General features: G+C 52.4%; 2 protein-coding genes across 2 annotated transcripts in view; both read left to right on the top strand.

The window, feature by feature from the left end:
- LOC121272252 (fibroblast growth factor 14-like) overlaps window positions 1-7,012 on the top strand; it is a 34,978-nt gene extending 27,966 nt beyond the window's left edge. The window contains exons 4-5 of the mRNA XM_041178782.1: window positions 2,128-2,326; window positions 6,879-7,012. Coding sequence (XP_041034716.1) covers window positions 2,128-2,326; window positions 6,879-7,012 — 333 coding nt within the window. The remainder of the gene's footprint in view (window positions 1-2,127; window positions 2,327-6,878) is intronic.
- Window positions 7,013-20,417: 13,405 nt separating this feature from the next.
- The window catches only part of pofut1 (protein O-fucosyltransferase 1), a 20,608-nt gene continuing 17,025 nt past the window's right edge, over window positions 20,418-24,000 (top strand). The window contains exon 1 of the mRNA XM_041178780.1: window positions 20,418-20,493. The gene's annotated coding sequence lies outside the window, so the exon portion shown is untranslated. The remainder of the gene's footprint in view (window positions 20,494-24,000) is intronic.

Below are 24,000 nucleotides of genomic sequence, written 5' to 3'. Positions count from 1 at the left end.
GAGAGTGAGGCCTGTGGGAGTGAGAGGGAGAGTGAGGCCTGTGGGTGTGAGAGGGAGGGTGAGGCCTGTGAGTATGAGCATGAGGCCTGTGAGTGTGAGAGGGACAGTGAGGCCTGTGAGTGTGAGAGGGAGAGTGAGGCCTGTGAGTGTGAGAGGGAGAGTGAGGCCTGTGGGAGTGAGAGGGACAGTGAGGCCTGTGGGTGTGAGAGGGACAGTGAGGCCTGTGAGTGTGAGAGGGACAGTGAGACCTGTGGGTGTGAGAGGGACAGTGAGGCCTGTGAGTGTGAGAGGGACAGTGAGGCCTGTGAGTGTGAGAGGGACAGTGAGGCCTGTGAGTGTGAGAGGGACAGTGAGACCTGTGGGTGTGAGAGGGACAGTGAGAGATCCAAACCTTAAATTAGAACACCAGTAAAAACTGGAAATAAGAGCACTGATCTGAACTGTTTCTTCCTGTTGGGTGAGTGAGAGCCCATGAATGTGAGAGGGAGAGTGAGGCCTGAGTGCACATGAGGCCTGAATGTGAGGCCTGTGCGAGGGGAGGCCTGTGAGTGTAAGAGGGACAGTGAGGCCTGTGGGTGTGAGAGGGACAGTGAGGCCTGTGAGTGTGAGTGTGACTCAAAGGCCTGTATGTGTGATAGTGAGGCCTGTGAGTGTGAGCGTGAGGCCTGGGAGTGTGAGGCCTGTGATTGTGACAGCGAGATCTGTGAATGTGACTGTGAGGCCTGTGATTGTGAGTGTGACAGTGAAGCCTGTGAGTGTGAGTGTGTGTGTGAGGCCTGTGAGTGTGACTGTGAGGCCTGTGAATGTGAGTGTGACAGTGAGGCCTGTGAGTGTAAGCGTGAGGCCTGTGAGTGTGAGTGTGAGGCCTGTGAGTGTGACAGTGAGGCATGTGAGTGTGAGTGTGACAGTGAGGCGTGTGAGTGTGAGTGTGACAGTGAGGCCTGTGAGTGTGAGTGTGAGGCCTGTCAGTGTGACAATGAGGCCTGTGAATGTGAGTGTGACAGTGAGGCCTGTGAGTGTGTGTGACAGTGAGGCCTGTGAGTGTGAACGTGAGGCCTGTGAGTGTGAATGTGAGGCCTGTGTGTGTGACTGTGAGGCCTGCGTGTGTGACTGTGAGGCCTGTGAGTGTGAACATGAGGCCTGTGAGTGTGGCAGTGAGGCATGTGAGTGTGAACGTGAGGCCTGTGAGTGTGAATGTGAGGCCTGTGAGTGTGACTGTGAGGCCTGTGAGTATGACTGTGAGGCCTGTGAGTGTGAGTGTGAGGCCTGTGAGTGTGAGTATGACTGTGAGGCCTGTGAGTGTGAGTGTGAAGCCTGTGAGTATGACTGTGAAGCCTGTGAGTGTGTGTGAGGCGTGTGAGTGTGAGCATGAGTTCTGTGAGTGTGTGTGTGAGGCCTGTGAGTATGAGCATGAGGGCTGTGAGTGTGAGCGTGAGGCCTGTGAGTGTGAGTGTGACTGTGAGGCCTGTGAGTGTGACAGTGAGGCCTGTGAGTGTGACAATGAGGCCTGTGAGTGTGAGTGTGACAGTGAGGCCTGTGAGTGTGAGTGTGACAGTGAGGCCTGTGAGTGTGAACATGAGGCCTGTGAGTGTGAATGTGAGGCCTGTGTGTGTGACTGTGAGGCCTGTGAGTTTGAACCTGAGGCCTGTGAGTGTGAACGTGAGGCCTGTGAGTGTGAATATGAGGCCTGTGTGTGTGACTGTGAGGCCTGGGAGTGTGACAGTGAGGCCTGGGAGTGTGACTGTGAGGCCTGTGAGTGTGACTGTGAGGCCTGTGAGTGTGAGTGTGAGGCCTGTGAGTGTGAGTATGACTGTGAGGCCTGTGAGAGTGTGAGGCCTGTGAGTATGACTGTGAGGCCTGTGAGTGTGTGTGAGGCGTGTGAGTGTGAGCGTGAGGCCTGTGAGTGTGTGTGAGGCCTGTGAGTGTGAGTGTGACTGTGAGGCCTGTGAAGGTGAACGTGAGGCCTGTGAGTGTGAACGTGAGGCCTGTGAGTGTGATTGTGAGGCCTGTGAGTTTGATTATTCAGTGCAAGCGAATGGGAATCCCAAACAAAGGTTGGGGAGTGGGGGGAAGATGCTGCAACCAGAACTCGTAAAGTTTAAGTGATCTTTGCTGTAAATCCCGCAGGAACACTTCACACCCGAATGTAAGTTCAAGGAGTCGGTGTTTGAAAATTACTACGTGACATATTCCTCGGTCCTGTACCGACAGCGGGAATCCGGTCGCTCCTGGTACCTTGGCATCAACAAGGAAGGGGACACCATGAAGGGTAACCGGGTGAAGAAAACCAAGAGAGCTGCTCATTTTCTGCCCAAGCTCATTGAAGGTAAAAGCAAACACTTGGCCACTCACCATCTCGCCCTCCATCTTCCTCCCTCTCGTGAAGGCCTCGGCTGTTATTGGGGTTCACTTCTATGGCCCCCCTCCCTCCACATCGGGTCCTCCAGCCCACACGGTCTCCTTGTCAACCAATGGCCTCACTGCCACGCTCACAGGCCTCGCATTCACACTCACAGGCCTCATACTCACACTCACGGGCCTCATGCTCACACTCACGGGCCTCATGCTCACACTCACAGGCCTCATACTCACACTCACAGGCCTCATGCTCACACTCACAGGCCTCGTACTCACACTCACAGGCCTCACTGCCACATTCACAGGCCTCATGCTCACACTCACAGGCCTCGTACTCACACTCACAGGCCTCGTACTCACACTCACAGGCCTCACTGCCACATTCACAGGCCTCATGCTCATACTCACAGGCCTCGTACTCACACTCACAGGCCTCATGCTCATAATCACAGGCCTCACAGTCACACTGACAGCCTTGTACTCACACTCACAGGCCTCACTGCCACATTCACAAGCCTCATGCTCACACTCACTGGCCTCACTGCCACACACACTCATGGGCCTCACTGTCACACTCACAGGCCTCAGTGCCACACTCACACTCAGGCCTCACACTCACACTCACAGGCCTCACACTCGCACTCACAGGCCTCACAGTCACACTCACAGGCCTCACTGCCACATTCACGGGCCTCACTGTCACACTCACTGGCCTCACTGTCACACTCACTGGCCTCACTGTCACACTCACTGGCCTCACTGCCACACACTCACGGGCCTCACTGTCACACTCACAGGCCTCACTGCCACACTCACACTCACAGGCCTCACTGCCACACTCACGCTCACAGGCCTCACTGTCACACTCACACTCAGGCCTCACACTCACAGGCCTCACAGTCACACTCACAGGCCTCGTACTCACACTCACAGGCCTCACAGTCAGAATCACAGGCCTCACTGCCACATTCACAGGCCTTATGCTCACACTTACTGGCCTCACTGTCACACTCACACTCAGGCCTCACACTCACAGGCCTCATTGTCATACTCACACTCACAGGCCTCATGCTCACCCTCACAAACCTCACTGCCATACTCACAGGCCTCGCACTCACACTCACACTCATAGGCCTCACACTCACAGGCCTCACGCTCACACTCACAGGCCTCACGCTCACACTCACAGGCCTCACAGTCATACTCACAGGCCTCACTGTCACACTCACATCCCTGCCCCGCATCACTTGACGCACGCGCACCCTCCCCTGGGGGAGGGGGGGTGTGGGGTGTGGCCGGGGTGGGTGGTGGTGGTGGGGGGGTTGGTGGGGGTGGTCAACGGGACTGCAATCGGGAGTGACAAAACTCTGGCTGGCTTTAATTTTCTCCCCATTTGCAAGCTCGGGGTTGTTGAGGCTCATAGCTGCTGAAGCTAAACTCAGTCCCCGGTCAGGAGGAGGGGGGGAGGGTATCCTGAGCTCTGTGCCCTAGTGACAGGGGGCACTTTTCAACACTGTCGAAAAATACATGCGTGTTGGACCCCAGACTTTTACATACAGGGGCGCAGAGCACAAAAATTAAGCGGCGACTGACTTTATATCTGTCTAAATTATTGAGTAGGCCTCGCTTGTCCATTTTCGGAGGCCTTAATTCTGGGGGAGGGGGGGCATATGTCAAGGCCACAGAGAGGAGGTGGAAAATGATCCCACGGATGAAAGACTCTGAGGAGAGACGAGGGCTCCTCTCATAGGAAGGAAAAAGGTTCAACGATGAGACCTGATGGAGTTGGAGGTGGGGGCCCCAAATTTGGGAGAGGTTCAGTGTAAGTGAACTATTGGCACTGGGCTGCAGAGTTAGTGACGAGAGGGATTGTCGCCAAAAAGAGAGATACATTGCCGAACAGGACAAACACAAGAAGTCCAAATTTCTTAGCATTCACTAGAATTGGCACCCATTCATATGTGGGGACCCGTCTCTCTGCAACAAGAAGAATATGTTGAAGCCCCCCACTACCCCGCCCCCCCCCACTCCACCCCCGCTGGCTCCTTTCTTGAATCGCCCGAGCTGGGGTTGGGGGGGGGAGCCAGTTGCTTTCCCCACGGCGACGCCTCAGCCAATCAGAGTCAACCTGCCAACCAATCACCGCCCTTTTCTCCCGCGGTATGAATTGTTGTGAGAGTTTGAAATTTGGAATTCTTGCACTTGTCCTGAGGAGAGCGAGACGGGAAAGCATCGGCTTTCTCTCTCTCTCTGTTCCAGCAATGTTTAAGCTCTGCCCCGAAAAGGAATTAGTTTTATGCAGAAGGTGGCTAAGATACAGCAAACCCTGACCAGATACTCTGAGGGAAGCAGAACCTGAATCGTGGTTAAAAAACGAGGAGAGTTATTTGAAAAGGAAAAGGTCTTGGAGGGGGTGAAGTGCAGATTTACCAGAATGATGCCTGGACCCCAACATAGAAACATAGAAACTAGGAGCAGGAAGAGGCCATTCAGCCCTTTGAGGCTGTTCTGCCATTCATCATGATCATGTCTGATCATCCAACTCAATAGCCTGCTCCCACTTTCTCCCCATACCCTTTGACCCCTTTCGCCCCAAGAGCTGTATCTAACTTCTTGAAAACATCCAAGGGTTAAGGACTTGAGTACAGGAGCAAAGAGGTCTTACTGCAGCTGTACAGGGCACTGGGGAGACCACACCTGGAGTACTGTGTGCAGTTTTGGTCTCCTTACCTAAGAAAGGATTCACTTGCCATAGAGGGGGTGAAGCGAAGGCTCACCCGACTGATTCTCATAGACGTTTACAGCACAGAAGGAGGCCATTCAGCCCATTGTGTTCACACCGGTCAACAAAGATCGGACTACACTAGTCCCATTTTCCAGCACTTGGCCCATAGCCCTGGAGGCAATGGCAATGCAAGTGAACATCTGGGATTCCTGGGATGGTAGGATTGTCGTATGAGGATATATTGGGTTGACTAGGCCCGTATTCACTGGAGTTTAGAAGAATGAGAGGGGATCTCATTGAAACGTATAAAATTCTGACAGGGATGGACAGACTGGAGGCAGGGATGATGTTTCCTCTGGCTGGGGGGGTGGGGTCCAGAACAAGGGGTCACAGTCTCAGGATATGGGGTAGACCATTCAGGACTGAGATGAGGAGAGACCTCTTCACTCAGTGTGTGGTGAACCTGTGGAATTCTCTACCACAGAGGCTGTGGAGGTCAGGTCACTGAGTATATTTAAGAAGGAAATAGATAGATTTCTAAACTCTTAAAGGCATCGAGAGGTATGGGGAGAGAGCGGGAGTACGGCATTGAGATAGAGGATCAGGGTCATATTGAACAGCGGATCATATTGGGGCAAAAGCGGGTACATGGAGTAAGGTTTCAGATCAGCCATGATCCCATTGAATGGCGGACAGGCTCGAGGGGCTGAATGGCCTTATCCTGCTCCTATGCTCCTGAAGGGTGTGGGGGAAAGGGACTAAGGGGAGATCTCCTTCAGAGAGATAGATAGAGAGAGAGAGAAAGGGCACAGGGGGAGGTCCACCAGCCAAGCGAGTGCCAGGCAAGGAAGGCGTAACCATGGACAGTTATGGGGGGTCTTGCCAGCCCCTCACAGTCGCTGTTACAGACATTCAGGACTCAGAGGGAGTGTTAACCGTCGTCTGCCGCTGATGGGGGTGACCGGCCGGGATTTTCCAGCCCTGCCAGTGGCGGGCATCATTGCGGGCAAGAGGGGAAAACCTGGCCCCCACAGCCTCTGTGCCAATCTCATGGGGTTCATGCTCTGCTGTTAGTGCCCAGGGTGAGGGCCACCGCTCTCCTCGCTGGGCCTCTAACCCCCAACCCAATGTAAACTCAAACTCATCCAAAAACTCGCCTCCCCTCGACACCTGAACTGGCACCAGGGACCCCTGTTCGCCCAGCGACCCCAGCAACCACCAATCCCCCCCCCCCCGTGCCCTCTGACCCACCTCCGCTCGCGGTCCAAGCGGCGCCTTGAATTTGGAAATCCTCACCCTCGTTTTCAAATCCTTCCGTGGCCTCACGCCTCCTACTACCACCACCCCCCCCCCGCCACCACCCCCCCACCACCTCTGGAACCTCCTCCAGCCCCACAACCCTCCCAGGTCAGTGACTGGGACCTTACACCGTAGACCCTCCTACGAACCCGTCATTCAATATGAGCCTGATTCCTGCGCTCCCCCAACCCCCCGGCCTCTTGGACATCCCCGATTTCCACCGCTCCACGGGGGGTCCCCAAGCTCTGGAATTCCCCCCTTAAACCTCTCCGCCTCCCCCCCTCTCTCTCTCTCTCTCTCCTCCTTTAAGACCCTCCTTAAGACTGACCTCATTGACCAACCTGTTCCGTTACCTCCACACGCGGCTCTCCGTGTTGAATTCTGCTCGATAGCGCTCCCGGTGGGGTTTTTTTTTTTAAAAAGGCGCTATATAAATGCAAGTTTTTGTTGTTGTTGTTGTTCCTGGATTCTGACTGTCTCACGCCTCCTCCGGCAGCTGCTCTGTACCAGGAGCCATCGCTACACGAGCTTTCCCAGGAAACCCCCGACGTCAAGAAGGCAGTGAAGATCGGAGACGTGGCTGCCAACTCGGGCGAGGGGAAGGGGGGACCCCCAAAAACCCAAACGTAGTCTCAGCACAACGCCAAAGAGGGAAAGGGAGGGTGGGGGGGGGGGGGGGGGGTGGTGGTGGGGAGTGGGGGTGGGGCTGGGGTGGGGGGGTGGGTGGGTGTGTGGCGGTGGGGGGTGGGGGGGCGGGTGGGAGGGAGTGGGCGGGGTAGAGAGGGTAGTGGGGAACGTGGGCTCCTGCCTGGCATCTACCCCCGTCAAGCCGGGGTGAGGGGATTGGTGGGGAGCTGGGGTGGGTGGGTGGCGTGGGTGGGGCCAAGTACCCCGGCAGGGATTAACTTAAACTTCCACTCCCCACCCCCCTTCCCCCCAACCCCCCCAACCTCCCCCCAACCTCCAATCGGAAGCTCCCATTCCTCCCTGTTTCCCTGAGTCTACTGGGATCCCCCGGTTCCAGGTCTCGTCGCTCGCTCGCCCGCCTCGTCCAGTCCACTGGCAGCAGCCTCCCTGCCCCCTGAGCGGGCAGTGCCAGTGAGGAACATGGTGCCCCCCCCCCCCCCCCCCCCCCCCGCCCCCCCAACCCCCCCCCCACCCCTGCTCTCGTCATGGGAAGAGGAGGAGGCCATTCAGCCCCTTGAGCCTGTCACTATTCAGCCCGATCATGGCTGAACTGGAATTTACCCCCCCCCCCCACAACCCCACCACCCCCACCACCCCCCTTAGCCTCATAGCCCACAACCAATAAAACTTCGTGCCAGCTGTGAAATGTCCAATCCACCCTAATCCTCGACAGATCTTTTTGGGAAGAGACTTCCAGACTTCCACTCCCTGTGGTGTCAATGGTGTGGCTATAATTTTAAGGCTGTGTCCCCTTCATCCAAGCATCCCTCGTCAGCCCCCCCCCCCCCCCAGCAGGGTAAATAGTTTGTTGGAAATGATCAACTTAACCATTCGAAACTGCTCACTTGGTCCCTCCTATTAATCTTCTCCACCCAACGGAACAGGAGGTTGGTCCCACGTGGGTCTCAATCTTCAAAGCGACAGATTCCCATTGAGTTCAAGCCTCAGCGATTGAGGAACGCAGATTGTGATAGGATTTCTCCCCTGCTGTGAAATGGGAAAGGGCACCCAGAGCTTGGACCCGAATAAATACCGCCAGGTTTTAATATGCGTTCCCATAATTAGAGAATTAATGTTGGACTTTGGGCCCGTCAAATACATTCTGCAGCCTTTTCTAGAACAATCCAACTCCCCATAGCCCTGTATCAATCCCAAACTAATCCCACTGCTCCACTCTCTCCCCATAGCCCTGTATCAATCCCAAACCAATCCCACTGCCCCGCTCTCTCCCCATAGCCCTGTATCAATCCCAAACTAATCCCACTGCCCCGCTCTCTCCCCATAGCCCTGTATCAATCCCAAACCAATCCCACTGCCCCGCTCTCTCCCCATAGCCCTGTATCAATCCCAAACTAATCCCACTGCCCCGCTCTCTCCCCATAGCCCTGTATCAATCCCAAACTAATCCCACTGCCCCTCTCTCTCCCTATAGCTGGGCATCAACAAAGGTTTCAACAGCATCTGAATTATATAGCATAGAAGGAGGCCATTTGGCCCATTTTTGCTGTGCTGTCTCTTTGAAAGAGGTATCCAAGTAGTCGCACTCCGCTTGCACTTCCCACATAATCCTGAGCAGGGTTTTTTATTCCTTTACAGGTATGTATGCCATCCCCTTTCGAAAGTTGCTAACGCTTCCAAGACACTGCTTTACCAATCGCAGGAGCTCGCTGCCTTTTTTAAAATAAACAAAAACACCCCTCTGCCTGCGGCCCCTGCTTCTTCGGCCTGTGACCCATTGACGGGTACCCCCTGATCCCTGCCCCCTCCTGCCAGTGGAAACTTGCCCTCAGGATTAAACGCTCAGCGTCCCCAGGCGGGCGGCGAGCGTTGAGCTACGTGTGAGATGCGTGTAACACGAGACTGCGTGTGCGCGCGGAGACATCAGTCCGCTCTCCACCGAACGCCTCTTGCCATCCTGAATCAACGCTCGGTCAATTTGTGAGCAGGGTGATTAGCGGGGGGCACCTTACTAATCCGTCTTTGACGACCGGAGGCCGGAGTTTGATTCCTCATAAACCTCACGGGGGTCTCTTGAATCCTAGAAAACTGGTGGGGCTGCCAATGATGTCACATGGAGGGGCAGGCCTTTTTTTTATAAAATCTATATATTTATTCTGAATGTATTTATTTTTTTTACTAACTTACCCATAACGTGTGGCGTAAAATAAACTGGCAGCCTCGTACTGGGGTATGGCCGATCAGAATACTCCGGGCGTTTCCTCATTACTCCATGTTAGCGTCATGGTCAACGTTTGGTCTCTTAACCGTTATTGGCCGGGGTGCGGTCATGTGACATTGGTTGTTGCCCACTGGCTTGCCAGAGGAGAGGCAACACTGGTGGACTGATCTTCAACTTCTGCCCAATCAGATGCCTCCACCAATGAACTAAGGGCACAATTATCCTTTGTGATTCATTGGATCGTCTGGTGGAAGAACTTTCCAGAGCCGAAATGCAGTTTACAGGTGAGCAGCTAATGGAGGAGGACATTTCCTGTCCATACAGGAAGTGACATAATCACCAAATCTACACGATCCACTGCAGCGACTCACCGAGGCTCCTTCAACAGCACCTCCCAAACCCACGACCTCTGCCGCCTAGAAGGACAAGGGCAGCAGACGCATGGGGGACACCACCACCTGGAAGTTCCCCTCCAAGCCACTCACCATCCTGACTTGGAAATATATCGGCCGTTCCTTCAGTGTCGCTGGGTCAAAATTCTGGAACTCCCTCCCTAACAGCACGGTGGGTGTACCTACACCACATGGGACTGCAGTGGCTCAAGAAAGCAGCTCACCACCACCTTCTCAAGTGGCAATTAGGGATGGGCAATAAATGTTGGCCTGGCCAATGATATTCACATCCCAGGAGCGAATAATTAAACAAAACCCCTGTCCCCATGTCCCCCTCAATAATGCATGTCCTCAGGCACAACATGGGCAGTGTCAGATGCTCCTAATACTCAGTCTTTGGAACAAAGTTATAGGGTCTTCAGCCTTTGACTGGCATGTTTCCTTACGTTACAACAATGGCAGTGAATTACTTTGTGCTGGGTGTTGAGGTGCTAGCGTTATATACTCTGCTATTAAACTACGGACATGGACTCATTTGCATTGTTTCACCTGGCTGGGATTTGCTGGGGTGACGATCCTTTCCAATCTTAGGAGAGTTTAAAGATAATCACCCAGAAATTTGCACCTTCTGGGCCAGGGACGGGGAAGAGAATTCAGCAGCTGGCGCCCGGCTATTCCCCCAAACCCCCCCCACCCCCCTCATAGGCCTCAGGAACTGATTCTCACTGGGAGACAGTTTTAGCAACAACTTGTGTTTATACAGCACCTTTAACATTCCACGTTAATGCCAGCCCTTCGAGAAGTTGGTGAAAGCTGCCAAATGCAATGCGTTGATATGTTTTGAACACCAAATCACTCTCACTCTGCCCTCTGCCTCCCTGTTGGACCACAGCACTCTCCGCAGCAGGGTCTGCTTAAACTGAGCCCCTCTGAACGCCGTGGGGAGCACCACCGCCTGGGAGTTCCCCTCCAAGCCACACACCATCCTGACTTGGAAATACAGCGGAATCCATGTCCGAGACTACAGCCAAGTCTCCCTGGTTAAAGGATTTACCCAGCAATATGGAGTCAGTGGAGGAATAATGCAAAATCCCACTCATTAAAGCCAACCGCCATTCCCTTTTAGAGGCAGGGTCTCCAGCAGTGACTGACAGGTAAAGTTAACCAATCATTGCCAAACGATTGTTTACATCATAATATCAAAGGAAATAGGGGCAGGAGTAGGCCGTTTGACACTTTGGCCAGTAAACGTTCGATAAGATCATGGCTGATCTGATTGTGGTCTTAACTCTACCTTTCCTGCCCCCCCCCTATAACCTTTGACCCCCCTGTAGATTAAAAACCTGTCTACCTCAGCCTTGAATATAGTCAATGACCCAGCCTCCACTGCTCTCCGGGGAAGAGAATTCCAAATACAGGTGACCCTTGGAGAAGAAATTCCTCTTATCTTCAAACTGTGCCCCCCTCGCTCTAGATCCTGCTCCCCACAAGGGGGAAACATCCTCTCTGCCTCTACCCTCTCCGGCTCCCTTATACGTTTCGATAAGATCACCTCTCGTTCTTCTGAACTCCCAATGGGTACAGGCCCAACCTGCTCAACCTTCCCTCATAAGACAAACCCTCTTCGTCCCAGGAATCAGCCATCTCTGAACTGCCTCCCGTGCCAGTAATGACCCTCCTTAAGTAAGGAGGCCAAAACTGGACACAGCGCTCGAGGCATAATCTCACCCACGCCGTGAACTGTAGCAAGACTTCCTGACTCTTTATGTTCCATCCCCCCTCACAGGAAAGGTCAACATTCCATTTGCCTTCCTCATTTTTTTTTTTGTCTTTATTCATTCCCAGGATGTGGGCCTCGCTGGCAAGGCCAGCATTTGTGTTGCCCGTCCCTAATTGCCCCTTGAACTTGAGTGGGCTTCGCTCGGTCATTTCAGAGGGGCAGTTAAGGGTCAACCACGTTGCTGTGTGTGGGTCTGGAGTCACGCGTAGGCCGGACCGGGTAAGGAGGGGCAGATTTCCCTCCCTGAAGGGGGCATCAGTGAGCCAGATGGGGGTTTTTAACGACAGTTGACCTTAGCTTCAAGGGGCAGAATTTTGCGTCCTGAGGGCAGGCGTTGCCCATACGATTTTCTGCTGGTCTCACAGGCAAAGCCGGAAAGCGACCAGCCGTCATTTTCAAAAACCTCCCCCAAGGGCGGGATAAAAAGGGTCGACAGCGTTGCCAGTGTGAGTAGTGAGGGGTACAGGAGATGGTTTGCTGCTGGTTGCTTATTGCTACTTGACAGCCTCGTCTCTGCTCGGAGTTTCATTCTTAGCATTTCCAGGCTTCATTTCAGGCGTCTGCATGGCCCCTGGAGGATTCAAGCCATGTGGGACCTTCCAGGTATCAGACAGCCTTCCCTTACCCTGGCGATGGGGGTCGTGCTCTCCGCTGGAGGCACCTCCTCTGAGGAGGATGGGAGAGGGGCAGAAGGGGGAGGAGGCCAGTTGTCCCAATGCAGCTTCCAGGGGAGGGACCTGTGGGAGGAGAGGTACAGGCACAAGGACCGCAGGGCCAGCAGGAAGTCCAAGGCAGAGGGGGCCACAGAAGATGCCTGCTGCCAGGGTTTACAGGTGGCGATGCAGCTACCTCAATGTGTCTGAGGTGCAACGCTGAAGGAGGCTCTGCCTCTCAAGGGGACAGTGACCTCCATTTGTCAGATGATTGGGCCTGAGATCAGCTCCGACTGTGTGAGTGGACACCTCATGCCAGTGGCTCTGAAGGTCACAATGGCCCTTAACATCCATACCTCCGGCTCTTTCCAGGGGTCAGTGGGGGATCTGTGCGTAGACTCCACAATCAGCTATCCACAGTTGCATCAAGTTGGTGACAGAAGCTCTGTTCAGGCAGGTACTGACCTTTATTCTTTAATGTACAGATGAGGCCAGCCAAGCTGAGTGAGCCAGAGGCTTTGCAGTGATTGCTGGCTTCCCCCACGTCCAGGGTACAATTGACGGCACACATATGGCCATCAAGGGGCCAATGGCTCAGCCGGGTGCCTTCGTCAACAGGAAGGGATTCCACTCCATGAACGTACAGATAGTGTGTGATCACAGGATGCTGATTCTGCAAGTCTGTGCAAGGTACCCTGGCAGTTCCCATGATGCTTACATCCTGAGACACTCCCAGGTGCTGAGGCTCTTCAATGATCCAGCCCGACTGGATGGATGGCTGGTGGGTGACGAGGGCTGTGTTGCCTCTCCGCCACCCAAGAACAGAGGCAGAGAAGTGTTACAATATGAATCATGTCTCCAAAAGGGGACCATAGTTCTTCTCAAGATGAGCTTCCAATGCCTGGACCATTTAGGGGGTGTACTACAATACCCCCAGAGTGGGTGTCATTGATAGTGGTTGCATGCTGCACTCTCCAAAATCTGGTACTGGCAAGGTGGTGCCCTCTGAAGGAATAGGGTCATGACCCAGCTGCACAGGCCACAGATGATGAGTCCAGTAGTGAGTCAGAAAAGGACCGCGGTGAGGAGAACGCTGAGGGCATGGAGGGAGACCTCGGTAACCTCTAGGGAAGCAAGGACACCAGGGACGCCTTGATCCAAAGCTCCTTCAGCTAGGCTACCAAAAATCAGCTTCAACGGCATGCCAGAGCTGCTGTCGTCATCCTGGATGTCTGAAAGAACCCTTTCATTTGAACATTAAGAACATGCAGTGCCTGTGCAATGAAATTCAAAGCCACTTACATCCAGCATTACATACTGGTGTACCCTGCATCCATAAAATAAAAAGGTGAAGCACACTCAGGCCATGAAGACAAAAACAAAATCTATCTCATTTTGACAATTCCAATCTATTTACATAAACTTCTCTGGTCTTCATTCCTAGCCCAGTATAGATAAAGTAAACATAAATAAACATAAAATCACCCGTGTCCTGTCCCTCTTGTGCTCATGATGCCTCCAACTTACACTTGTGAGTGCTACAACTTGGTGCCCCCTTCGTTGGCACCGGCATTGGAGGCAGCTTGCTGACTCTGCTGTCTTGTTGGACTTGATGACCTTGGCGATCGTCCTTTGGCCAGTGGAGACAGCGCTGGCCCTGCCCGGGAGGGAGCGGGCAGTGCCAGGACTGGCATCTCCCCAGTCATCGCAGCCTCACCCTTGGTCACTGGTAGAGGGGCGGAGGAGCTGCTGCCATCGTCTAAACTGCCCTAAGAGGAGCCCGCAGAGACAACAAGCAGCTTGTGTGCCAACTTGAGATCGCTCTGGACCTCCATGCTCAGTATTGATGGACGGGCACTTAACTGGGATGCTGGGTGCCAGTATCATCCATCTCCCCCACAGGCACTGACCACCTGAGTTCAGTGCCTGTGTGAGGACTTGCAGGTCTGAGTGCAGCCCCAGGAACCCCTGATTCTGTCCCTGGAGCTGCCTCTCCATGAGAGACGCCACTCTCTCAATGGAGGAGGCAGTGCACTCAGCCATGAGTGTTAATGCAGTGCTCATGATCCTCATGGACTCCTCCATAATGGGGACCATGGCACACAGACCCTCATGGATCTCCACCAGATCCTCCCGCACATCCTGCTGGACACCCAGCACCTGCTGCCTAATGGACGACTCCAGAGGCCCATCGTCTGCCTTCGACTGAGCATCGTCCTAGTCTCCAGCAGCCCTCCGACTGCCGGTGCCCTGGGCACTCTCTGTCTCCGCCTGCACCTCAAACAAGTGTAAAGCCCTCACCAATGTGCGCCAAGATACTAGCCGCCGATCTAATGCCCATCGAGGTACTGGTATCTGTGCTGGTGCCTACTTCAGGGAGCAGGTGTGAAGCAGGTGTAACAGAAGCTCGGTGGTCCTCCAGTGTCAGGGGTGACCCTTCAGGGCCCGCAGAGTGAACACCTGCTGGCGAACCTAAAAGAGACAACAAGGGCATGTCATTAGTTAAAGTCATCACACTGTTGCTGTGCATACCGGGCACCCTGGTGAGACAATGGTGCCATCGTCTTCCAATGATCAATGGAGACTCCAGGTTCGAGGCTCACATCAGTGAAGACACCACACTAGAATGGTTGCACAATCTAAAACTCTCACCTCTGTGCACTGCACTCTTACCTTTGTCTGGCACCCCCACCTCTCTGCGCCCGGGGAGGGTGCTGCCTCTTGAGCTCCAGGGTGTCCCGCTCGTACCTGGAAAGGATTAGGAGACCCTGTCTGCGACCTCTCAATATTGTTGTGGGCTGTCTCCTCTGGAAAGGACAGAGGAGCAGTGATGAGTCCCCTCCCCACCCGCAGCGCCACTGCAGACTGGCCAACCCCAGCTGAGGGGCACCTCCCAGGGCACATCCGAGTCGTGACCCTCGAGCCACAAGGTGCTCAGTCCAAGCAGCCAGGGTTCACCCCCTTGGCCAACTCCGGCGTCATTGACAGTTGGCACCCAGACTTTAGCCCCCCTGAGCTCCATGGTGGGTGAGGGGGTGGGGGGTGAAGGAGCAGCCACACCTTAACACTCCTGCACACTGACCCATGCCAACATGGCACTCGCCCTTGCCAAGCACAGCAGGTCATTGAACCCGTGTGTGCCGCACCACATCATGGCTGCCCCCTCCTCCCCATGCCCTCCTGGTGAGGCATGGTGGGGGGCGATGGGGGGACAAGTGTGTCCCACCTGGCAGCCACCTCCTTCAGGAGGTCAGCGAGGCACTCATCAGAAAAGCAGGGGTGAGGGGGGTGTTGGTGGTGAGTGCCCACCTGCCCGGCCGTGTCCAGCCACCCTCGACTCCATTGTGGAGGTACAGGAGACGTCCTTCCAGGGGTTGCCCAGTTTGAATTTACCTTCTTCGTTCTGACCCACAGCCCAACCTCCGGCGCGGGTGTTGCATGGGGCATGGTTTCGGATCCACCCCAGCTTGGGACAGGGATCGAACCCCGTGCTATCGGCACCAACCCATGGTCCACGCCCACCGTCCAGCCAACAGAGACTCTGGATTCCTCCACCACCACCCCCACCCCCCCACCATCCCCCTAAAGTGACCAAACCGCTGCCGTTCCTGTTTCCTGGCGGAGCAGCACCACTCCGACTGTCTCGCTGAAGGGGTGCTGGTGTGCCACAGTTACAGTACAGCCGGTCCGAGTGGCTGTGTCGACAGGGAACATTTTACAAGTGCGCTGTGGCATGGAGCTATGGGTAGCGATGGTCAAGGCGCCAATGATCGTTCCATCTCACGGCTGACCAGGGAACTCTCCGGCTCTTGCCGCCTGCCCTTGGCGTCTCCTGGGAGGGTTCACAGGCCGATTCTTGATCTATTCTGTCCGCGTTACCTTCCCACCTTCTGCTGGAGTGAGACTCGAACTCAGGGCTTCTGGCTCAGGACCCTTGCCCACCCAGCCATAAAGCCACCCCCTCAACTCTAACCAAATTCAGCTGATTTGTTGGGGGACATTCTTTATCATCCGGAATAAAGAAGGACTTTAATAAACTGCAAAGCTAATCTGGCTCTGAAATTCCACATTTTGAGCGCCCTCACTCCTGTTAATGCCAGAATAAAATAACCTCCCTTCCCCTCGGACTTGAACTTTGACCTTCAACCCCTGGTTCGCGCCACTTTGCTCTCAGGTTTTATTGGTCTGACAGTTTTCATTGACAGGAGGGTCGACCAATCAGCTGGACGATTTGACAGGCGATGCTGCTCGCCTCACCAATCAGATAAGACCTGCGAACAATGTCAAACCAATGAGATGGACAAAGCGAAAACAGAATTGCCTGGAAAAACTCAGCAGGTCTGGCAGCATCGGCGGAGAAGAAAAGAGTTGACGTTTCGAGTCCTCATGACCCTTCGACAGAACTGGGTGAATCCAAGGAGAGGGTTGAAATATAAGCTGGTTTAAGGTGTGTGTTTGGGGGGGTGGTTTGGGTGGGGGGAGAGAAGTGGAGGGGGGTGGTGTGGTTGTAGGGACAAACAAACAGTGATAGGAGCAGATAATCAAAAGATGTCACAGACAACAGAACAAAAGAACACTTGGGTGTTGAAGTTGATGATATTATCTAAACGAATGTGCTATTTAAGAATGGATGGTAGGGCACTCAAGGTATAGCTCTAGTGGGGGGGTGCATAAAAGATTTAAAAATAATGGAAATAGGTGGGAAAAGAAAAATCTATATAAATTATTGGAAAAAACAAAAGGAAGGGGGAAGAAACAGAAAGGGGGTGGGGATGGAGGAGGGAGTTCAAAACCTAAAGTTGTTGAATTCAATATTCAGTCTGGAAGGCTGTAAAGTGCCTGGTCGGAAGATGAGATGCTGTTCCTCCAGTTTGCGTTGGGCTTCACTGGAACAATGCAGCAAGCCAAGGACAGACATGTGGGCAAGAGAGCTGGGTGGAGTGTTAAAATGGCAAGCGACAGGGAGGTTTGGGTCATTCTTGCGGACAGACCGCAGGTGTTCTGCAAAGCGGTCACCCAGTTTACGTTTGGTCTCTCCAATGTAGAGGAAACCACATGGGGAGAAACGAATACAGTAGACTAAGTTGGGGGAAATGCAAGTGAAATACTGCTTCACTTGAAAGGAGTGTTTGGGCCCTTGGACGGTGAGGAGAGAGGAAGTGAAGGGGCAGGTGTTACATCTTTTGCGTGGGCATGGGGAGGTGCCATAGGTGGGGGTTGAGGAGTAGGGGGTGATGGAGGAGTGGACCAGGGTGTCCTGGAGGGAACGATCCCTACGGAATGCCGATAGGGGGAGTGAAGGGAAGATGTGTTTGGTGGTGGCATCATGCTGGAGTTGGCGGAAATGGCGGAGGATGATCCTTTGAATGCGGAGGCTGGTGGGGTGATAAGTGAGGACAAGGGGGACCCTATCATGTTTCTGGGAGGGAGGAGAAGGCGTGAGGGCGGATGCATGGGAGATGGGCCGGACACAGTTGAGGGCCCTGTCAACGACTGTGGGTGGATAACCTCAGTTAAGGAAGAAGGAGGACATGTCAAAGGAACTGTTTTTGAAGGTAGCATCATCGGAACAGAAGCGACGGAGGCGAAGGAACTGAGAGAATGGGATGGAGTCCTTACAGGAAGCGGGGTGTGAGGAGCTGTAGTCGAGGTAGCTGTGGGAGTTGGTAGGCTTGTAATGGGTATTGGTGGACAGTCTATCACCAGAAATTGAGGCAGAGAGGTCAAAGAAGGGAAGGGAAGTGTTAGAGATGGACCACGTGAAAATGATGGAGGGGTGGAGATTGGAAGCAAAATTAATTAATTTTTCCAGGTCCCGACGAGAGCACGAAGCAGCACCGAAGTAATCATCGATGTACCGGAGAAAGAGTCGTGGAAGGGGGCCGGACTAGGACTGGAACAAGGAATGTTCCACATACCCCATAAAGAGACAGGCATAACTGGGGCCCATGCGGGTACCCATAGCCACACCTTTTATTTGGAGGAAGTGAGAGGAGTTGAAGGAGAAATTGTTCAGTGTGAGAACAAGTTCAGCCAGACGGAGGAGAGTAGTGGTGGATGGGGATTGTTAGAGATCTCGTGTGTGTGAGTGTGTATGAGAGTGTGTAAGCATGTGTGTGTGTGTGGCTATGTGTGTGTGTCACTGTGTGTGTGTGTGTGAGAGAGAGAGAGTTTGTATATGACAGTGTGTGGGTGTTTGTGTATGAGAGTCTGTAAGCATGTGTGTGTGTGGCTATGTGTGTGTGTCACTGTGTGTGTCAGTGAGTGTGTGTGTGAGAGTTTGTATATGAGAGTGTGTGGGTGTTTGTGTATGAGAGTGTGTAAGTGTGTTTGTGGCCATGTGTGTGTCACTTTGTGTAGGGGAGTGTGTGTGTGAGAGAGTTTGTATATGAGAGTGTGTGGGTGTTTGTGTGTGTGTGAGAGTTTGTTTATGTGAGTGTGTGGGTGTTTGTGTGTGTGTGAGTTTGTTTATGTGAGTGTGTGTGTGTGAGAGTTTGTTTATGTGTGTGTGTGTGTGAGAGTTTGTTTATGTGAGTGTGTGTGTGCACAGCTCCGTGTGTGTCACTTTGTGTGGATGAGTGTGTGTGTATGTGTGTGAGAGAGAGTTTGTTGATGTGAGTGTGTGTGTGTGTGTGAGTTTGTTTATGTGTGTGTGTGTGTTTGTTAATGTGAGTGTGTGTGTGTGTGTGCATGGCTCTGTGTGGATCACTGTGTGAGTCACTTTGTGTAGGCGAGTGTGTGTGTATGTATGTGAGAGAGAGTTTGTTTATGTGAGTGTGTGTGTGAGAGTTTGTTTATGTGAGTGTGTGTGTGTGAGAGTTTGGTTATGTGTGTGTGTGTGTGTGTGTGTGAGTTTGTTTATGTGAGTGTGTGTGTGTGAGAGTTTGTTTCTGTGAGTGTGTGTGTGTGAGAGTTTGGTTATGTGTGTGTGTGTGTGTGAGTTTGTTTATGTGAGTTTGTGTGTGTGTGTGTGTTTATGTGTGTGTGAGTTTGCTTATGTGTGTGTGTGTGCCTGTGTGAGTTTATGTGAGTGTGTGTATGTGAGTTTGTTTATGTGTGTGTGTGTGTGTTTGTTTATGAGTGTGTTTGTGTGTGTGAGTTTGTTTATGTGATTTTGTGTGTGTGAGAGAGTTTGTTTATGTGAGTGTGTGTGTGTGTGAGTTTGTTTTTGTGTGTGTGTGAGAGTTTGTTTATGTGTGTGAGTGTGTGTGTGTGTGTGAGTTTGTTTATGTGAGTGTGTGTGAGTTTGTTTATGTGTGTGTGTGAGTTTGTTTATGTGAGTGTGTGTGTGTGTGTTTGTTTATGTGTGTGTGTGAGAGTTTGTTTATGTGAGTGTGTGTATGTGTGTGTGTGAGTTTGTTTATGTGAGTGTGTGTGTGTGAGTTTGTTTATGTGAGTGTGTGTGTGAGAGTTTGTTTATGTGTGTGTGTGTTTATGTGTGTGTGTGTGTGTTTGTTTATGTGTGTGTGAGAGAGTTTGTTTATGTGAGTGTGTGTGTGTTTGTTTATATGTGTGTGTGTGTGTTTGTTTATGTGTGTGTGAGAGTTTGTTTATGTGAGTGTGTGTTTGTTTATGTGTGTGTGTGAGTTTGTTTATGTGTGTGTGAGAGTGTTTGTTTATGTGTGTGTGTGTGTGTGAGTTTGTTTATGTGTGAGTGTGTGTGAGAGTGTTTGTTTATGTGTGTGTGTGAGAGAGTTTGTTTATGTGTGTGTGTGAGAGAGAGAGTTTGTTTATGTGTGTGTGTGTGTGAGAGTTTGTTTATGTGTGTGTGTGTGTGAGAGAGAGAGTTTGTTTATGTGTGTGAGTGTGTGTGTGAGAGAGTTTGTTTATGTGTGTGTGTGTGTGAGAGAGAGTTTGTTTATGTGTGTGTGTGTGTGTGAGAGAGTTTGTTTATGAGTGTGTGTGTGTGTGAGAGAGTTTGTTTATGTGTGTGTGTGAGAGTTTGTTTATGTGTGTGTGTGTGTGTGTGTGAGAGAGACTTTGTTTATGTGTGAGTGCGTGTGTGAGAGTTTGTTTATGTGTGAGTGCGTGTGTGAGAGAGTTTGTTTATGTGTGTGTGTGTGTGAGAGAGTTTGTTTGTGTGTGTGTGTGTGTGAGTTTGTTTATATGTGTGTGTGTGTGAGAGAGAGTTTGTTTATCTGAGTGTTTACATTCCCCATCTCCCCACTACAGTACACTGCTTTACACTGCTGCTACTTGGTCGGTTTTGAGAGAAGTTCTTACCCTCAATGCTCTGGGCTGCAGTTGAGCAACACGGTCCTGCCTCTGTTGTTTGTCCTTTGCTGCTCTCCATATATAAGCAGCCCAGACAGAGAGAGAAAAAAAGTGGGTGTGGGAGGAGAATGAATGAGAAGCAGTTCCGATCAGACAGGAAGGAGCATAGAGAGAGAGAGTGTGTGTGCAGGCTGAGTGCCTGGGAGGTAGGGACTGGTCTCTCTGTCTCTGTTTCTGGGAGTACAGCAGCCTAGGGTACTCTCTGGGACTGGTCTCTCTCTCTCTCTGGGACTGGTCTCTCTCTCTGTCTCTCTCTCTCTCTCTCTGTCTGGGGGTGCAGCAGCCTAGGGTACTCTCTGGGACTGGTCTCTCTCTCTCTCTCTCTGGGACTGGTCTCTCTCTCTCTCTCTGTCTCTCTCTCTGTCTGGGAGTACAGCAGCCTGGGGTGTTCTCTGGGACTGGTCTCTCTCTCTCTCTCTCTGTCTCTGTCTCTCTCTCCATGTCTCTCTCTCTCTCTGTGTGTCTCTGTCTATCTCTCTCTCTGTCTCTCTCTCTGTCTGTCTCTGTCTCTGTCTCTCTCTCTGTCTGTCTCTGTCTCTCTCTCTCTCTCTCTCTCTGTGTGGACAATCTGGGGAGAGTGGTGGATTAAGTTCACGAGAAGGGAATTCGATGAATATTTGGGGAAAAGAAAACAGGAGAAACATTTTCAATAATATCTGGAAAAACTCAGCAGGTCTGGCAGCATCTGCGGAGAGGGACACAGTTAAAGTTTCCAGTCCTCATGACCCTTCAATAGAACGAAGTAAAAGGGTCATGAGGACTGGAAACGTTAACTGTGTCCCACTCCGCCGACGCTGCCAGACCTGCTGAGTTTTTCCAGTTATTTCTGTTTTTGTTCTGGATTTCCAGCATCCGCAGTTTTTTGTTTTTATTTTTATATAAGAGAAACATTTTGTTTGGGAAAGGGAGGGGGAGGGGGAGGGGGAGGAGGGGGTGGGGGAGGGGGGTTTAGTGGGAGGGGGAGGAGGGGGTGGGGGAGGGGGGGAAGGGGAGGATGGGGGACGGGGAAGGGGGTTAGGGGGGGAGGGGGAGGAGGGGTTGCAGTGCATTGGATAGATCTTTTCAAAGAGGTCAGGAAGGGGGGGGGTTGGGCAAGGCAGGATGGGCTGTATGGTCTGGACTGGGGGTGACCCGTTGAGTGAGGGGTTAGTATTGGGGAGGGGAGGGGGAGAAACATATCAGCCCCTCGATCTTGTCCCTGGTGAGATGGTGGGGCTGATCTGGGTACAGGGTAACTGAGGCTGTCACCAATTCGTGGGCCGAGCAAACGACAAGACTTGAATCAAGCTGTCAGGTATCGAAAAAACCTTGTCCCCCCCCCCCGTGGAGTGAGCCCCTTTCTCTGGTCCTGGGTCCCAGCCTGGGGGCTGGGGGTCTGACAGGAAAATCCGCACGGATCCGAGTGGTTCCCCGGCACGATGCCGGGTGTTGGGTGTTGGGGAAGACGCTGCCAACCGCTGGGGTCTCAGACCCGGTGGGGATAAGCTCAGTGGGGTGGGGTGAAGCCCACCTTTGCCGAATACCCAAGTTCTGTGTGAGCAAAAGATTTGCGGGGGGGGGTCACTTCTCTCTCTCTCCCACCTCCCTCCCCACCCCATCCCACTCCGCGTCACTGGCAAGACCAGCGTTTGTTGCCCCCATCCCTAATTACCCCTTGAACTGAGTGGGCTTGCTGGGCCATTCCAGAGGGGTGGTTAAGAGTCAACCACATTGGCTGTGTGGGTCTGGAGTCACGTGTAGGCCAGACCGGGTAAAGAGGGCAGATTTCCTTCCCTAAAGGGGGCATTACTGAACCAGATGGGGGTTTTTTTTACAACCATCGATGAGTCTCAGTCATGGTCACCACGAAACTATCTTTAAATTCCTGATTTATTAATTGAATTCAAATCTCACCAGTTTGCAGAGCATGGGGACCACTGGTCCAGCGGCATTACCATGATGCCAGCGCCTCCCTCGCAGGGACAGGAGTAGGCCGTTCAGCCCATCGAGCCTGCTCCGCCACTTAAACGGGCCTTGGCCGATCATTTGCCTCTGCGTTATTTTGCCCGCCCTATCCCCATTTCCCTCGATGTCATAAGTGTCCAGGGATCTATCGATTTCTGTCTTGTACATGCTCGGTGAGTGAACCCTCTGGGGTAGAGAGTCCCAAAGCTTCACCACCCTCTGGGTGAAGGAGATTCCTCCTTAGCGCAGCCTTAGAATCATAGAATGGTCAAGCAATTGTAGTCTTAAAGGGGCCTGTCTCTTACTCTGAGACTGTGTCCCCTGGTCCTCGACTCGCCAGCCAGGGGAAACAATCTTATCTACATCCACCCTGTCAGGCCCTGTGAGAATTCTGTACCTTTCAATAAGGTCGCCCCTCATTTTTCGAAACTCTAGAGAACACAGACCCAGTCTCCTCAATCTCTCCCTGTAAACCAATCCTGCCACCCCAGGGAATAATCCGGTGAACCTCCAGCGTATCCTTCCTTCGATAAGGAGACCGGTACTGTACACAGTACTCCAGGTCCAGTCTCACCAAGGCCGTGTTCATCCTCAGCAAGACCTCTTTATTCCTGGTCTCAAATCCAGAGGCATCGCAGCCAAACCCTCTACCCGACATCAAACTCTTGGCTTTGCGAGTGGGTGGACACTGAGACACCGGCCAATTTGCCCACCTCAACCCACCACTGCAGGGGGCAATTGCATACCCTCCTTTTCCCCTCCTGCCACCCTCAGTTGACTAACATGGCACACGATCTGGACCATCCGGTCTGATTTAGTGTCTAAACTGGCTGCAGATGTGAATTCCTAACATCGGGATGGACACTGGGATTCTGTGTGTGTATATGTGTGTGTGTGTATATGTGTGTGTGTGTGTTTTGTGTGTACGTGTATGTTTTGTGTGTACGTGTGTGTGTGTGTTTTGTGTGCATGTGTGCATGTGTTTTGTGTGTACGTGTGTGTGTGTGTTTTGTGTGTTTTGTGTGTATGTGTATGTGTTTTGTGTATACGTGTGTGTGTGTTTTGTGTGTACGTGTGTGTGTGTTTTGTGTGTACGTGTGTATGTGTTTTGTGTGTACGTGTGTGTGTGTTTTGTGTGTACGTGTGTATGTGTTTTGTGTGTACGTGTGTGTGTGTGATTTGTGTGTACATGTGTATGTGTTTTGTGTGTACGTGTGTGTGTGTGTTTTGTGTGTAAGTGTGTGTCTGTGTTTTGTGTGTACGTGTGTGTGTGTGTTTTGTGTGTACGTGTGTGTGTGTTTTGTGTGTACGTGTGTGTGTGTTTTGTGTGTACGTGTGTGTGTGTTTTGTGCGTACGTGTGTATGTGTGTTTTGTGCGTACGTGTGTGTGTGTTTTGTGCGTACGTGTGTGTGTGTTTTGTGCGTACGTGTGTGTGTGTTTTGTGCGTACGTGTGTATGTGTGTTTTGTGTGTACGTGTGTGTGTGTTTTGTGTGTACGTGTGTGTGATTTGTCTGTGTGTGTGTGTTTTGTGTTTTTTGTGTGTATGTTTTTTGTGTGTCTGTGTGTGTGGGTGGGTTTTGTGTGTCTGTGTGTGTGGGTGGGTTTTGTGTGTCTGTGTGTGTGGGTGGGTTTTGTGTGTGTGGATTTTGTGTGTGATTGATCGATCGATCCAAGGTGGAATGATTCATCCAGACAGACTTGACTGTT

The sequence above is a fragment of the Carcharodon carcharias genome, chromosome 33 (assembly GCF_017639515.1).
Source record: "Carcharodon carcharias isolate sCarCar2 chromosome 33, sCarCar2.pri, whole genome shotgun sequence".
Classification (NCBI taxonomy): Eukaryota; Metazoa; Chordata; class Chondrichthyes; order Lamniformes; family Lamnidae; genus Carcharodon; species Carcharodon carcharias.
Note: the sequence above shows the minus strand (reverse complement) of the source record. Positions and strands in the feature narration are given on the sequence as shown.